Source organism: Mus caroli, chromosome X, assembly GCF_900094665.2.
Source record: "Mus caroli chromosome X, CAROLI_EIJ_v1.1, whole genome shotgun sequence".
Taxonomy (NCBI): Eukaryota; Metazoa; Chordata; class Mammalia; order Rodentia; family Muridae; genus Mus; species Mus caroli.
Genome location: NC_034589.1, coordinates 68,461,718 through 68,476,492, shown reverse-complemented (window position 1 = coordinate 68,476,492; position 14,775 = coordinate 68,461,718). Strand labels below are relative to the sequence as shown.

At 47.1% G+C, this 14,775-nt stretch overlaps 1 protein-coding gene across 2 annotated transcripts in view; it reads left to right on the top strand.

Moving 5' to 3' along the window:
• The first annotated feature begins 7,924 nt into the window (after positions 1–7,924).
• Positions 7,925–14,775, top strand: part of Haus7 (HAUS augmin like complex subunit 7) — a 21,630-nt gene continuing 14,779 nt past the window's right edge. For both annotated transcript variants that reach the window (XM_021153509.2, XM_021153507.2), the window contains exons 1-4: positions 7,925–8,129; positions 8,871–8,986; positions 11,906–11,973; positions 13,747–13,808. In XM_021153509.2, the coding sequence (XP_021009168.1) occupies positions 8,013–8,129; positions 8,871–8,986; positions 11,906–11,973; positions 13,747–13,808 (363 nt within the window). In that variant the 5' untranslated portion in view covers positions 7,925–8,012. The remainder of the gene's footprint in view (positions 8,130–8,870; positions 8,987–11,905; positions 11,974–13,746; positions 13,809–14,775) is intronic.

Here is a 14,775-nt window from a genome sequence, read left to right as displayed (position 1 = left end):
GGCCACATATGCCCCTGTACTTCCACCAGGTGAATCTGAGGGGCCCCTGTGGGTTAGGGTAATGCCAGGTAGAAAGGATGTTGGGCTTGAATGAAGGTGCTGCTGGGTACAGGCAAAGGAGTGGAGCCTAGAGAAAAAGGGAGAGTTGTCTACATGGGTCCCTTAAACAGTTCTCAGGGAGTGTCAGCAATCTCTGCTCCAAAACTTGGCCTGTACATCAGCCACTGGGCATCCTCACAGGCCCAGCTCTAAACTTAGTTCTGGGGGATGAGGGGGCAGGCAGCTGGAGCTGGCAAGCAGCACAGCTTGCCACAGGGCTCAGTTGTTTGGGGCCAGCATTGAGGAAGCTTTTCCTACAGTTCTGTCCAGTGTTGACTTAAGTTTGGAAGTGATCTGAAAAAAAAAATGAGTTAATTGTGGGCAGGGCTTGGATGGGGGTGGGGGAGAAAAAGAAGTAGTTGGGGGGGGGTAACAAAGAAGGGCTACAGCCACAACTCTATATTCAAGTTTGAATCTCTGTCCTGGGCCATAGGGCAGTGTGTAAGACCCTAGGAGAGGGTCAGGGAAGGAGTTGAGGTTTGAAGGAATCCCTGGCAAGTATATTCACTGTATTCAACACTTCCCTGTGTAAGTCTAGTGAAACAGCTGTACTAGGGTTGGTAAGAGAGGAATCTAGAAATCACTGTCCTGAAGGAGGAGTCTCCACTCTGAACCACACAAAGTCCATTCACAGCCCATTCCCCCACTCCTTCCATACAGGGTTCTTGTTTATGACCTAAACATTAGGACACCACACAAATCAGACACTGGGCCAGGAATGAGGCCAACATCTGACAGAGAATAACCGGGATCCAGTCTTCTGTTTGAGAGGCCATTGCTGAGGTTGGTAGAAGGGACTCCTCAGGCCTGAGAGGCCTGAAGCGTGCAGTCCTCCTTTATTCTGGAAGGCCAGAGAGAGGAAACACACCTCCACCACCATCATTTTACAGAGAAAGTGTGGGAGACTCGCTCAAGTCTCCTGATCTAGGCATCACAGAGGTTGGCTTAGCATCCAGGTCCCTGGAGATGCCTTTGGCTCTGCCCCTCCCCGCCCCCACTTAGATGGATTCTGGAATTCTGGCCCCCTACCCACTTCCCCTGTTCTTGAAGCTCCCCAGGCTCTGACTAAACATCCTGCCATCTGGTTCCCATTAGCTGGGTTGGGGGGTTGGGAGAAGCCTACTCCCAGGTTTCTCTGGCACAGCCAGTCTGGGAGACGGAGAGACATTCCCTCTTCCCCACCTAGGCAGGAAGCCCAAACAAAGTCTAACGTGCTCCCAGTTCCCTAGCTCCTATGGATCCCTGGGCTGGATGCTGTTCTCTTAGTTTGGAAGTGCAGTGACCAACCCAGGTGGGTACTTGGGGAATGATACTTCTGCAAGCTACTCTGTCCATCCAGAGTGCCCAGACATCTCTGGAACCTTGGGGATCCTTGAGGGTCCCCATAGAGCAGAACCAGATTGTGGCGAGGAGCTCAGCCGCATCAACAGTTCCCATACATTTTGGGTTTTGGACTCCCCTCTCCTCAAGAGCTCATTTGCACACTCAGACTGAGCCAGCCAGGGCCCCAGGCCAGCACAGATTCTAAGCCCATGTCTGGAGAGGAGGATGGGAGGAACACTGGGATTTTCCAGGAACTGGGATGAAGCCTGGGACTTGCTATAAAGGGCTTCAGATTTAATGCTTTGCTATGACCTGACTGGTCCTGTGATTTTAGGAGCAAATCTCCCTGCTCAGTGCCTCATTCTTTCAATATGGCAAACAAGCACTCTTAGAAAGCTATAGGTATGGATTGTGTACAGGGAGAAGAATCTGCTCTATGTAATCACCATAGCCTCTAGCTGCACAATTCCAGAATTCCAAGGGTCTCCTGCCAACTTTATTTTTCTTCCCACATGGCCCTCTCCCTATATGCAGAGCTTTTTGTCCTTCAAGTCTTCTCAAAGGTGTACAACCTTAGGATTCTTCTCTCATCAGGTGAGGATTGAAGAACAGTTTTTTTCCCCCTCACCACACACCCCTGAACCACTGAAAATGCAGGCACAGAGATCCCATTAGAAACAAAGAGACTAAATATTGCAGCTAGAGGAAGCAGCAGTTTTTGACAGATGATCTGACAAAGGCCTTGAGAAACTGACTTGGGCAGAGATATTAATGAAAATGAGATATCCATGTAAAAAGCACTCTAATAAAGAGCCTTTCAAAAAATGGGGCTGGCCAGTGCACAGGCCCCGAGTTGGGGGAGTTTGACTTAAATTCAGAAACAGGGGGGACAGGGAAGTAGGTTGAGGGAGGGACTGAGACTGGGAAAGGACAGGAGGGTCTGTTTGAGAAAGGTGTCAAAGATGATCAGAAAAATTTACCTTTGTCCTCAAAGAAAACAGAACCACTGTGGGCTTCTCAGCCAAAGAATTGCACAATTTAACTTGTAAATGTAGTCCTCGGCAGCCAGCTGAAACATAGACTCACTAGGGTCACAAAGACAGAAGTGGGAACAGGTGTGAAGGTGACTGAGCTGTCTAGGGGAGAAGTTGATCTTAGCTTGCCGTGGGTGAAATGAGTATCAACTTCGTATCTTTGTAAGCTCAGGAGCTGGACTATAAGGGGGTTTAGCAAACATCCAAGCTGGTGTCAGAAAAGATTCTGGAGCTCAGGAGAGATGTATTGATAGCATTGCTGCTCTGTCATTCTATCCAGGGAATTCTGCATGGAATCTCTCCCGTGTATCCTCACTCCTTCCAGGCTGTGGGGCAGAACAATGGTTTGGTGTGTGTATGTGTGTGCTGTCATGTGTGCCTGTTTGTGTGTGCATGCAAATAAATGTGTGCAAGTACACAAACCTACTGAGTCTGCATATACACACACACGGGAAGGCCTCAGGACACATGCAGGCAGCTATTGTATGCCAGTAAAGATACAGGGGTTTTTCCCACTTAAAGCTTTCAGAAGAGAAAAGTAAAACTTTCCATACTTTTCCTCCTGCTGCCAGCGACCCTTCCCGAGAGGAAACTCAACTTATTTTAATGCCCTTGAAACCTCAGAAGATCTGCTCCGAATTAAAGAAGTACTCTTGCAGAGGATTTTGTGAGCACTGTAGACAGAAGACCATTCACATTCACACACTTGTACTGTCCTGGAGGCTGCCTTGCTAAGATGAGACTGGGAAATTGGGAGGGAGCGAACAGAACCGTTCTGGGGAAGATAGCTGGAGAGAGAACGGAGGGGAGTGTGGGTATCCTTGGGGAGGGTGCCCAGTGGAAGGAGGGCTAGAGAGGGCACCATGCAGTAAGGAGAACTTTTCTATCTTCCTTCCCAGCCTGAAATTCCAGTTCACTCCTGCCAAAAATGTGGGCTCCATTTGACTCTCCATGAAAGCTGTCTCACCCCACCAGGTGGGCCTCAAGCATGGGACAGAGGCTGGATAGAAACTGGGGCTTGGCTTGAGGAAAAGAGGGATTTATGGTAAGAATGCAAAGTCGAGCACCCCCTCCCTGGCGGCCCTCTGAGTGGGCACGTTTGTGTTCCAGTCCTGGCGCCTGAGACTCTCACTCCAGACACGTGTGACTCAGCCCTGCTGGCCTTGCCAAGAAGTCTAGACCCAAGAGTCTCCCCATGAAGGGGGTGATCCTGCCGCTGTTTCCTCATGGCCTTGGCTGAGCCCTGAGCAAATGCAGCTGTAAACTTCATCCCCTGTTTTGTCCATTTACAGGTACAGAAATGGTGAGGGGTACTTGGAGGTGTGTAATTGAGCACAGCAGCCCACAGGGGGTCCAGACCCTGCCCTAAATTGTTAGGCTTGGGGAAGGAGAAAACACAGGCTACTCCTACTACTAACTCCTAGGCACCTGGGCAAATGCTGGGCCCACCCTAGAGACTGAGCTGGGATCTCATTGGAGTCCCAAATTGGGCTAGCCCTCATTGCTGGGGATTCATTTACTTCTCTGAAACAAGAACATGGACTCTAGTCTCTCTCTCTCTCTCTCTCTCTCTCTCTCTCTCTCTCTCTCTCTCTCTCTCTCTCCCCCTCGCTCTTGTTCTCTTGCTTGCTCACTCTCTCTCACTCTGAGACAGGATCTCCCTATGTAACCCACGTTTCTCTGCCCTGAAACACACTCTGTAAAACAGGCTGACCTGGAACTCCCAGAGATATGCTTGCCTCTGCCTCCCAAGTTCTGAAATTAAAGGCACATGCCACCCAGCTTGCTGTTTCTTTGAATCTGAATTTGGTGTCCATGGTCCTTCTTGGAGACCTTCAGGGTTAGAATATCTGGAAGTGGAGGCTGTCTTGGTCCCTTGAAGGCTTCCTGGCCCCAAGCTAGCCTAACAAGTCAGCACCTTTATAGAGCAGCTCTGCCTTGGGAGGGCCTATCTCTACTATTCCCTTCAGTCCCTTCTATTAGTAATGTTCCACCGAGAATCCCAGCTAAGGTTCCCATAGAAGCCTAGGTCTAATACTAGAAGCAACATGAGTGTTTCATGACATTTTAGTATCCCGGTATCTTCCAGGGGCAGCTCTGAGGAAAGGATACCTACTCCAGGAGCCCAACTCCACAAGTGGAAGGGTCTCACATGTCTCCACAGCCTGCCATCCCATCCCTGGCACTGTGGGGTTAGTGCCTGTCAACTGTTTTCCTTTTCCAATCTATGTGCCAAGTACTAACACGTGGCTTATGCCCTACTGCAATACATTGCCAAGGTTTTTTTCTCAAGATCATGGGCTGGCTCTTGCTTCCTATATATCGTAGTTCTGTCCAAGGCCCTCCACCCTGCAGGCCTCAGGATCTTTTAGCCCCATCACAATGTGCTCTTGATGCTTCATCTCCATCCTATCTCCCTTATAGAACTCACATCCTCTTGGACTATAGGGGTCTTCCTACTCCTCCCTACTCCATTGTAGGAACCCACTTCCATGTCTCTACACACTTCTCCGGCAAGCACACCTTCCAAGACATGTAGCATCCTTCCTTTCCAGCCAGCTAATGTTTAGACAGGGCTTTCTTGGAGATATGCTTCCTTATGTTGAGATTGAGTGTATATTGAAGATTCTGTGACTGGGCCTCTTCTTTGCACTTACTGAGCAGTCCTATGACTATCTACATTTCCACCCTAGTCTCCAGTGGAGGTGCCATGACTGAATAGGAAGGTAGGCTCCCTCCTGCTGCTGTGGCCTCCACGGTTTCTGTGGATGGACCATGCTTCTCTAGGCCCAACCCGGAGCCGTAGAGAAAGTTGCTGAGTTGGGGAAAGACCTGCTCAGTGCTTTGGCTCCCTGGGACTGGGTGGAGAAGGAGGATTTTCTTCCAGAATCCACAGGGGTTGGTTTCTTTTCCGTTCCTCAGGAGCAGATCCTGGAGCAGAGGCTACGGGAAGGGTGGAGGGAGGCAGCCACACTACAGCGGTTTCTCCCGCCAAATTCCCCAGGCCTAGGAAAGAGCCACAGGAAAAACCCACAAGAATTTGAATGTCTGGGTCATGATTGAAATGAAATTTTCTTCTTTTCTTAAAGGAAGAAAAAACAAAAACAGAAAATGGCAGGAAAAAGTAAAACTTGACCAAACAAAAAGTAAAATGGAAAACAAGCAACCGAAAGCCCCTTCTCCCCTTGTATTTCAGAAAAGGTCTGAGGCCGCAGCAACCTTGTGGAGGATAGAAATACTAAATACTTTCCAAAGAATGGAGCCCCTGAACCAAGTTTCTAAGCCTTCCTCTACTCAGATTTTTTTCAGCTGAAATTGGGAGGCTCTGTCTTGTCCTCTGAAGAGCTTGATATTATAAGGAATTAGGCCCTGGCCCCTCAGCAGGGCCAGTCTAAGGGCCTTTTCCTGTTACCCCCAAGCTCTTGCCTGCTCCCTCCTTCCAGGATTCCACTGAGAGACCTCTCCAGTTAGAGGACTTCAGTTGCCTGCTAGCAACAACTCTCCCTGTGTGTGTGTGTGTGTGTGCGCGCACACGCATGTGCACGCACATGAGCACATGCATACGTGCACACACACATATATATAGGAAGAGTATATGAGAGTATACAGGCCAAAGGTCATTGCTGGGTATCTTTTTCAGTTGTTCTCTACATTATTTTTAAATATTAATTTTTATGTGCATGTGTCTTTATTTGCATTTATGTCTATGTACCATATGCATGTAGTGTTCAAGGAGTTTAGAAGAGGGCTTCGGGTCTTCTGGGATAGGAGTTAGCTGGTTGTGACCTGCCACATGGGTACTGGGAACTAAACCTGGGTCCTCTGCAAGAGCACCAGCCATTAAGATTTCTTAATGGCTGAGACGTCTCTCCAGTCGTACTGTTTGAAACAGGGCCTCTCACTGAATCTGAAGCCTCTCAGTTGGGTAGAATCATCTCAGCACTGGGCTTCCTCCTAAATCTAACTTTAAAACAAACAGACATGTTTTTCTCGCCCTCCATTTCTTCCTGCCCCCCTCTCTCTTGAGCAGGGTCTCAAGTTGGCCTGGAATTCACTATTTAGTTGAGGTTGGCCTCAAATTTGTGATCCCAGCATATAAGTGCTGGGATTGCAGGCATGTGCTTCACAACTGGCTTTTTCTTGCCTCTTGATCTGTCTCCATGATCTCTCTTTGTGCAGTGCACAGAGGGTGTACACATTGAGTGCAATAGATTGTTACTGCCTCTTGGCTCCTGAACACCAGTCACGCGTCAATTCCCTCTTGCTTTATCCAATCAGCTGATCCCAGGTTTGGAATGATAGCATACTGGTGCTTTGGAATTCTGGGAAGGAGGGAGGCTGACTAATATTTCTTCAAATGTGTTGAGTTTGAGAAGCCTGAGATACAGAGGTTTTTTTTTTTTTTTTTTTTTTTTTTTTTTTTTTTTTTTTTTGATTTGGTTTTTTCGAGACAGGGTTTCTCTGCATAGCCCTGGCTGTCCTGGAACTCACTCTGTAGACCAGGCTGGCCTCGAACTCAGAAATCTGCCTGCCCCTGCCTCCCAAGTGCTGGGATTAAAGGTGTGCGCCACCACACCCGGCTACAGAGAGACTGGGTGGGAATGAGACACAAGAGCATCCATGAAAGCCAAAGGTGGGATGGAGATGTGGGGCCTGGTCAGCATAATGATAACAATGAACATTTACCTGTCAGACTTCACCTTAGGAATTTCATAGAAATGATTGCTTCTTTTCATCCTCATTTGTAAACCAATGAAGTAGGTGCTCTCATTATCCAACATTTATTTGAGGGCAAGGAAGCACAGAGAGGTTAGGTAACTGGCCCAAAGTTTTCTGGGTGTGGTAATGCTTACCTGTTATCACAGTGCATTGAAGGCTGAGGCAGGAGGATCACAAGTTTGAAGTCAGTCTGAGCTACAAAGCCAAATCCTGGTTCAAATTCTCCAAACAAAACAGACCACACAAACCAAAACAAAAGTTACACAGCCTGTGATTGGCAGAGCCAGATTTGAATTTAAGAACTTTCCCTCTGACTTCGTGTGCAAAGGAGACAAGACAGAATTTTGGGCCGAGAAATGGTCTTAGTTTTTCTACCAAAGCTTGCCTTCATCAGTCAGGATCCATCTACTGCCAAAGAGAACCTGAACAAGGTAGGAGCGCCTCCTCCTGGATGAGCCTGACCTCTTTGAGTCCCTCACTTGTGTCTCTAAAAGGAGCTACTCTGCTTTTGGTTAAGTCCTACTCGCCCCGCCTCCTCCTCTCTTGCCTCTCCGCTCCAGCCCCGCCTTTAGCCCGCCTCTGTTCTATCCTCGCCCAACCCTCTTTTCTGCACCCTGCTCCCTGAGGTGCGCGCAGGCAGTGACCGAGCGGCAGCCCAATGGGAAGGCTTGTTGGAAAAGAGGGTGGGCCTTTGTGACGCCCGTCCTGCCGGTTGGCTTCGCTCCTGCCGCGCGGGTTGGTGGGCGGAGAGACCTAAGAAACTGGTGCGCTTTTAGCAGTGCGGCAGCGGCCTGTAAGCTTGGGGGCGTGAACCAGTTGTGGTTCAGAGCGCGAAACATGGCGGAGAAGGGTGCCGGTGCCGGTGTCGGTGCCGAGTCTGATGACAGCTACTACAAAGATGTGGATGATGACTGCGTGGTCAAGGCAGCTGTAGAGGTGTTCGAGAAGCTGAAGGTACTGTGAGCCAGGGGAACCGCTCCTTGATAGGGGACCAGACGGGGCCCCGTCCCAGTGCCATTTGGAGCTTCCTGTGGACATTGACCGCACCACAGGGGTCCACAGTGGCAGGCCCTGGCAAAGCTTTGGGGGGCGACTTGCGGACCATCTGTCTTAGGTCTTTGGAGTCCTCGGACCTCTGCTCATGCTGTTCCAACAGACCATTGCAAGATTGAGGCTGGGAACTTGGAGCACGTGAAAAATGGAGAACGCGGGCCCCAATCTCAAAGAACTGGAAGTGGGTGGAGTTGGGTTTGGGGGGGGACAGATGGGTTGAACACCTTGCCGTTTTGTTGGGTCAGAGACAGTGACTCCAGGTGGGTTTAAGGTACATGCAGCAGTGAGGAGCATGACCGTATAAAATTAGGGAGCTATCCCAGGCCCATTGAACCCCTTGCTAACCTCCCTCCCATCTCCCCTTGCTACTGACTCAGTGATCACTTTCAGTCTCCCTCCACTGCCCCTCAGATTTAATCTTAGTCTTCCTAACCCATTCTCAGGCATGTTCCTAGTTTTATGGCCGTGAAACCCAGAGGGAACATACTTAAAAGTGGTGGGGCAGCAAGTCACAGGAGCAAATGTAGGGTGAAGATGAGGGACTTGAACTTTTGACAAGGCCAGGAAGGGGCACAAACTGATAGAAATGCTTAGCCACCCTACAGTAACAGGCTCCCTCTGACTTGCCTTTTCCTTGTTTAGGGTGTAAACTGCCCCTTCCTTGACGGCCTGTATATTACAGAACCAAAGACAATTATGGAACTGCTGTGTAGGCCCTCAAAGTACCGGTTGGACATACTGGAATGGATGTGTATACGGTAATGTTCTTTGTTCTTTCCTTTCCATGAAGTGTCTTCTGGGGGAGATGGGAATGTTGTCCTTTTAGAGGGTCCCATAACCAAGCCAGCTCCAGGAAAGCTAACTGAGCCATGACCAAGATGGCGGGGAGGTGGCCCTGGCAGTACAAGATGGACTTTAATGAAAGCCCTTTCTGCACCAGGCCTCCTGGGCTTTTGATTGTGTTGAGGCTATTTGATGTGGTTCTTGTCACTGAGCTCTGATTACTGTCAGCTTGGACAGCACCTGATGATCAGAGAGGGACGTTGCCCAGAAACCCAGTGACAGAAACGGGCCTTCTAGATTGTTTCCCTTCTTCTCCACCCCAACTTGCAAAGAACAGAGGTTTTTCTTAGTCTATCCTAAGGTCAGTGCTTCTAGGATAGCCTAGGCTGGATAGGCCTTTTCAGTGGAATGGAAGTTGTTGGACTTTTTCTTTGCAGTTTTCTGTGGAACCAGTTCTGTCCAGCTAGGAGCTCCCAAGGCCAGATGCTTACTTGAGAGCCTCATTGTTGAGCTTATCTGTGTGCTTAATCCTGAAGGCCAGGGCTGCACAGCCAAGTCATCAGAGTTTCTTTCACTATAGGGGCCTTTTAGTGTCTTACAATAGAGCTCAGCAAGGCTTTTTCTATGAAGGGACAGACACTGTTCCAACTCAGTCTTGCCAGGGTAGCACAACAACAGCATAGGCGGCATGTACAGGAATGAATGGGTGGTGTAGCAATAAACCTTTAAAAATAAGACTGGGAGCCTATATATGGGTTCACTTCTCTGTAAAAGTACTATTATTTGCCTGATGTAATTGTCATCTCATGGCCTTACTTCCTCCGTCTGCTAACCTAGGGCTAGGACTGGAAGCTTCTAGCCTCCATACAATCTTTTTTTCTTTCTTATTATTCCACCCATTGATTTTTATTAGTATGAAGATCAGACCATAACAATGGGGGTCTTGAGATTTACCTCCCTCAGATTCCTTTAAGGGAAGAGTGGGTCCAAGACTCAAGGCTTTCACGGAGACCAGCATTAGAAAACACAGGACCCTCTGTATGCTTAGGATTCAAGGCTTCTGTGTTAAGGTCATCCCTACAGAAAGTTCACAGCCTCCGTAAATCTCATCTAGGCCTAGCCTGGTTTCAGCCTCTGAGACTGACTGCTGACTAAGCTCATCCTTTCTTGTTCTTACTGAGCTGTAGCTGGCTGAATCCACTCAGCTGTTCTGGATCCACTCAGCTGTTCTGGCTCAAACTCTTCTCTAATCTGACTGATTCAGTCTGGCTTCTTTCTCACAGCTTCTCCTGAATTGTTCTGCTTGACCTCAAACTAACTTTGGCAATCTGTTCTAATTGTCTGGCTCCTTTTTATTCTCTGGCTCATTCTGTCTTCACCTGTGCCTAGCTTGATCTCTGCAACCTGTCTCTGTACAACTGTCCAGGAAAACTGCCTCCTCTCTCTGAACATGCTGCCTTTTCTTTTTTCTTTTCTTTTCTTCTCTCTTCTTTTTTCTTCTCTTCTCTTCTCTTTTCTTTTCTTCTTTCTTCTTCTTCCTCTTTTTTTTTTTTTTTTTCGAGACAGGGTTTCTCTGTGTAGCCCTGGCTGTCCTGGAACTTACTCTGTAGACCAGGCTGTCCTTGAACTAAAAAATCCGCCTGCCTCTGCCGCCCAAGTGCTAGAATTAAAGGCGTGCACCACCACTGCCTGTCAAGGAGCCCTTTCTTAAGTAGTTCCCCTTTCCTTTCCTTGTGAGAGTTGGGCATATCCTATTCTGTCAGTCTTTCTGATTCATCACTTTGTCTGCCACTCAATTAGACCTTACTTTCAAACATGGGTGCTTCCTTCTACAAACTAAGTTTATCTTCATTGTTTGGGATTAAAGGTGTGTGCTAAGTGCATGTCTGTATTCTAGTCAGAGGGATTAAAGGTGTGTACTAAGGCTGAGCTACACCACAACTAGAAACAGGTTTTTTTTTTTCAATAAATAACACAATCTCAGGATTCAAAGTGTGATCAAATGTCCTACAACATCTTTCCTTTAAACTGTGTATTGAACTGTACTTTTTGAAAAGTGTATAATTAAAAGTGTCCACGGCTCACACCTTTAATCCAAGCATGAAAGAGGCAGAGGCAGGTGGATTTCTGTGATTTCCAGTCTAGTTTGGTCTATATAGGGAGTTCCCGGACAGCCAGGGCTACATAGTGAGACCCTATCTCCAAAAATCAAAACCAAACAAAGAAAAAAGTGTAAAATAACCTTTTCTGAAAAGAGTGTAGCAATGGTAGAGGCAACCATTGCTCCTTCATTATATACTTACCGACCTCTGTTTTTGTGTGTTGATCACTGCCTAGAAATGTGCTAGGCTCAGGAAGTACCCAAGGGAAAGCCAGTTTCTGGCCCCAGCCAGTTTTCATTCCAGGAGGATAGAGTCTTCTAAAAGGTTAGGGAACCTTGGCCAAAGAGGCTGCAGAGTTCCTTGGAAATCCTTATAATCAGGGCTGTCCAGGCTGAGGAGTGAGTTGAAGTGATGATTTAGGTATGGCAAGGCTAAATGGGAAGCCAGTGTTCCAGCAGGTGCATACTCAGGCCAGATAGTTAGGTGTCAAACTCCTCTGCCCTTTCTTGTGCACCCATCACTTTTGTGTGTGTGTGTGTGTGTGTGTGAGAGAGAGAGAGAGAGAGAGAGAGAGAAAGAGAGAACTTTGAGTATTTCCATTTCTGAGGGAAATTTTTCTTAAGTATTTTCTCATAGTAATTGATGGTAAGAGTCACATGATATCAAATAAATTATTTTAAAGTGGCCTTTCACTGGCATTTAGCAATTGTACAAGTAATTCTCTGTTTAGAGAGTAGCTATGGAGGGTGGTAAGGAATTAGGCACATGACTAACTTTGCTATTTTCCCACAGGATCTGCCCCTCCTTGCAAGACAAGTTCAGCTCACTGAAAGGGAATGCATTGGATTTGAAGATACAGGGTAGGTCTCTTTATAGGAATGTGGCATTTGCTGGTAAATTCTGGGCAGTTCTGAGCTTGGTCACAGTGTCTCAGTGAGTTGTGACATTTCCATTAACTAATGTTTTATTTTGTATGGTGTATACTCTGTGGCTATTATTAGAGTCTTCTAGAATCACAGCCTTCTGGGATATAGTACCAAATAGTACATTTGGGACCAAATAGTGCATTGTTCTACCATAACACTGAGAGGCAGAAAGCATTGTTTTTTTTCTGGTGTCATCAGAGGTCTCTCAGTGTACATATTAGGTTTACATGGCATTCCTAGGAGCCCCATGACTGCTCTTTAATGTGCTTTGCCTTGTCACTATGTTAGTTTGATGCTTAGTTTTTGTTTTGTTTTGTTTTGTTTTGGTAGAAACTTAACCTGGTGTGAATGTTACATAAAGATGAGCAAAAAATGATATCTGTGTAAGTGGCTTCCTTATAGTATGGCCAAACATTGATAAAATTTAAAAATGCTAAGTTTTTCAAAATCCTGTGTATATTCTGACCACTGCAGTGTGAGTGAGCTAGACTTAGGCCCTGAACTGTCCTCGTTCATCCACAGTTTGGAGACTTCACTGGACCCAGCCTCACTTTTCTCTCTGAAGATGAAGGCCTTTGCCTTGTTCACCTCCTCAGAATGTGTTGAGTACTTATTTGAGTGGAAGTAGGAGACATGAGGACAGGAAGTCATTAGTTTCATTGACATGTGAGGCAGTGTCTGCTGTGCTAGGGTACAGCAGTGAACTGTGCCACCCTCATGGAACTTCTATGTTAGATGATGGGAAGCATAGATGATGAAGAAGGAAGGCTGCAAGCTACCAGTTAAGGGAAAGGTGATACAGAGGGTTGGAATAAAGGTGATTTTATTGACAGAAGATGGCAAGAAGGGTGGAACTGAGCTCTGCAAGGGAACAGCCAATGTATAAGGACTCAAGTGGGCTATGCTTGGCAGCTTTGAGGAAGAGTAAGGAACAAAGATGGCTGGAGTAGAGAGGATAATGAGGTATGGGAAATCCGGGGTGTGTGTGTGGGGGGTGGATAGGGATAGGTCCTGCCAGGTCTTGTAGGTCATAGAGGGTTATTGGCTTTTCTTCCAAAGAAGGCTTTGCCCTCCATTGGGTTCATCAGGCTCCCTGGGGATACTGTAGTGAACATATGAACACCCAGGCAGCAGCACAGCTCTTACAGTAACTGAGGCAAGATAATGGGGAATGAATAGGTTAAAAGGTGTGCTCTACTTGATTTGTTGAGAGGAGATCAGAAGGATCAGAGGGTTTAAGTGCTCTGATTGAAGCAGGCTGGCTTGGAGGCGTATTGGCATCTGAAGAGTATTCCCAGGGCACACAGATGGTCTGACACTACTTCCAGTGGGTCTTTTCCAGCATGTCCTATATAGCTTTGTAGTGCTCTGCTCCTGCTGGTCCAAAGTTCTCTAACCTTTGTTTATATACTAGATGGCCATGTGAAAATGTGCTAGATACTGTAGAAGATATGGCTACGTATTCCCTATTCCTCGAGGGGGCTTCAGACTTCATATCTGTAAAATATAGCCTAGACTCACTCACCTTCAAGATGGCATGACAGGAAACTGGACATGAGAGGCATTTGGCCCATCTGGTCTTTTGTGCCCCCACCCCTGCTACGGGGAAAAAAGCCTCAGTATCCTATATGTTCTAAGTGCTGGGATGTCTTGTATTCTCCTCTGTTTGGGTGGGTCTACAGTGATAAGGTTTTTGTGTTCTAACAGAGATGTTGAAGCTAGGCCATGAGCTGATGTTTTGTGCACCAGATGACCAGGATCTTCTAATGGTAAGAAAGGAACCTCTTCTGTCCCTGCAGAGGATGCATATGTTGGTTTTTTTTTTGTCCTGGACTGGTGAGAGAATGGGAGCTCCAGAGCCTATGTGGCTGGCAAGACTGCTTCTCTAGGCATCCCCAGGTTAAGCATTGCAAGAAATCTTTCAGGGAGACAAACAATTGGGACAGCTAATGAATGAACCATTTTTGGTGGGGTTGTATTTCATTATGCTGTTTAGTCTCTCTCTAGTTAGGGTTTGCTTTTAAGTAGAGCTGGTTCACAGAGATTATCAGCAGCAAGAACAAAGGATTCCCATCTCCTTCCTGCCCCTGGCCCCATGTCAGCCTCCCTCACTGTAGGAGTGTTTGTTACCTCAGTAAGCCAACATAGATTAGGATAACTTTATCTCCCAAGTGTGTATCCAATGGGCTATGCTTCTCTCTTGTTCTGGTTGGAAATTGTTACATGGTTCTTTGCTGATACTTTGTGCTTTCTGTTTCTTGTTCAGAATTGCTCATTCAAGAATTTTTTCTAATGATTACTTGAAGCTGTCAGTTCATTGGCTTTCTATAATCCCTGTATTGGCATCTAATGAGCATCTTTTCTTGTGCAAGTTGAGGTCTTTGTGGTTTTTCATGTTAAATTTTCATGTTAAATTTCATGGAAAGTAAAGATCCATATATTCCAGCAAGCTCTAGGTTTGCTTTAGTTTATGCAGCCAGGACCACCCTCCTCTCTCTCCTGAACTTCCACTGTCCACTCACCTTCTTCCCATCTATCCTGCATGCGCCACCCAGTGGTTGAGCCTGGCTTCACAGCTGACTTAGTAATCAGTCATATGCATAGTCAGGGCTGGTCCAGACTTTCCAAAACGGATTTTTGGAGTTATTTTCTTCATCTCTTTCCTCTCTGCCATTCATTCTCTCTCTCTCTCTCTCTCTCTCTCTCTCTCTCTCTCTCTCTCTCTCTCTCTCTCTC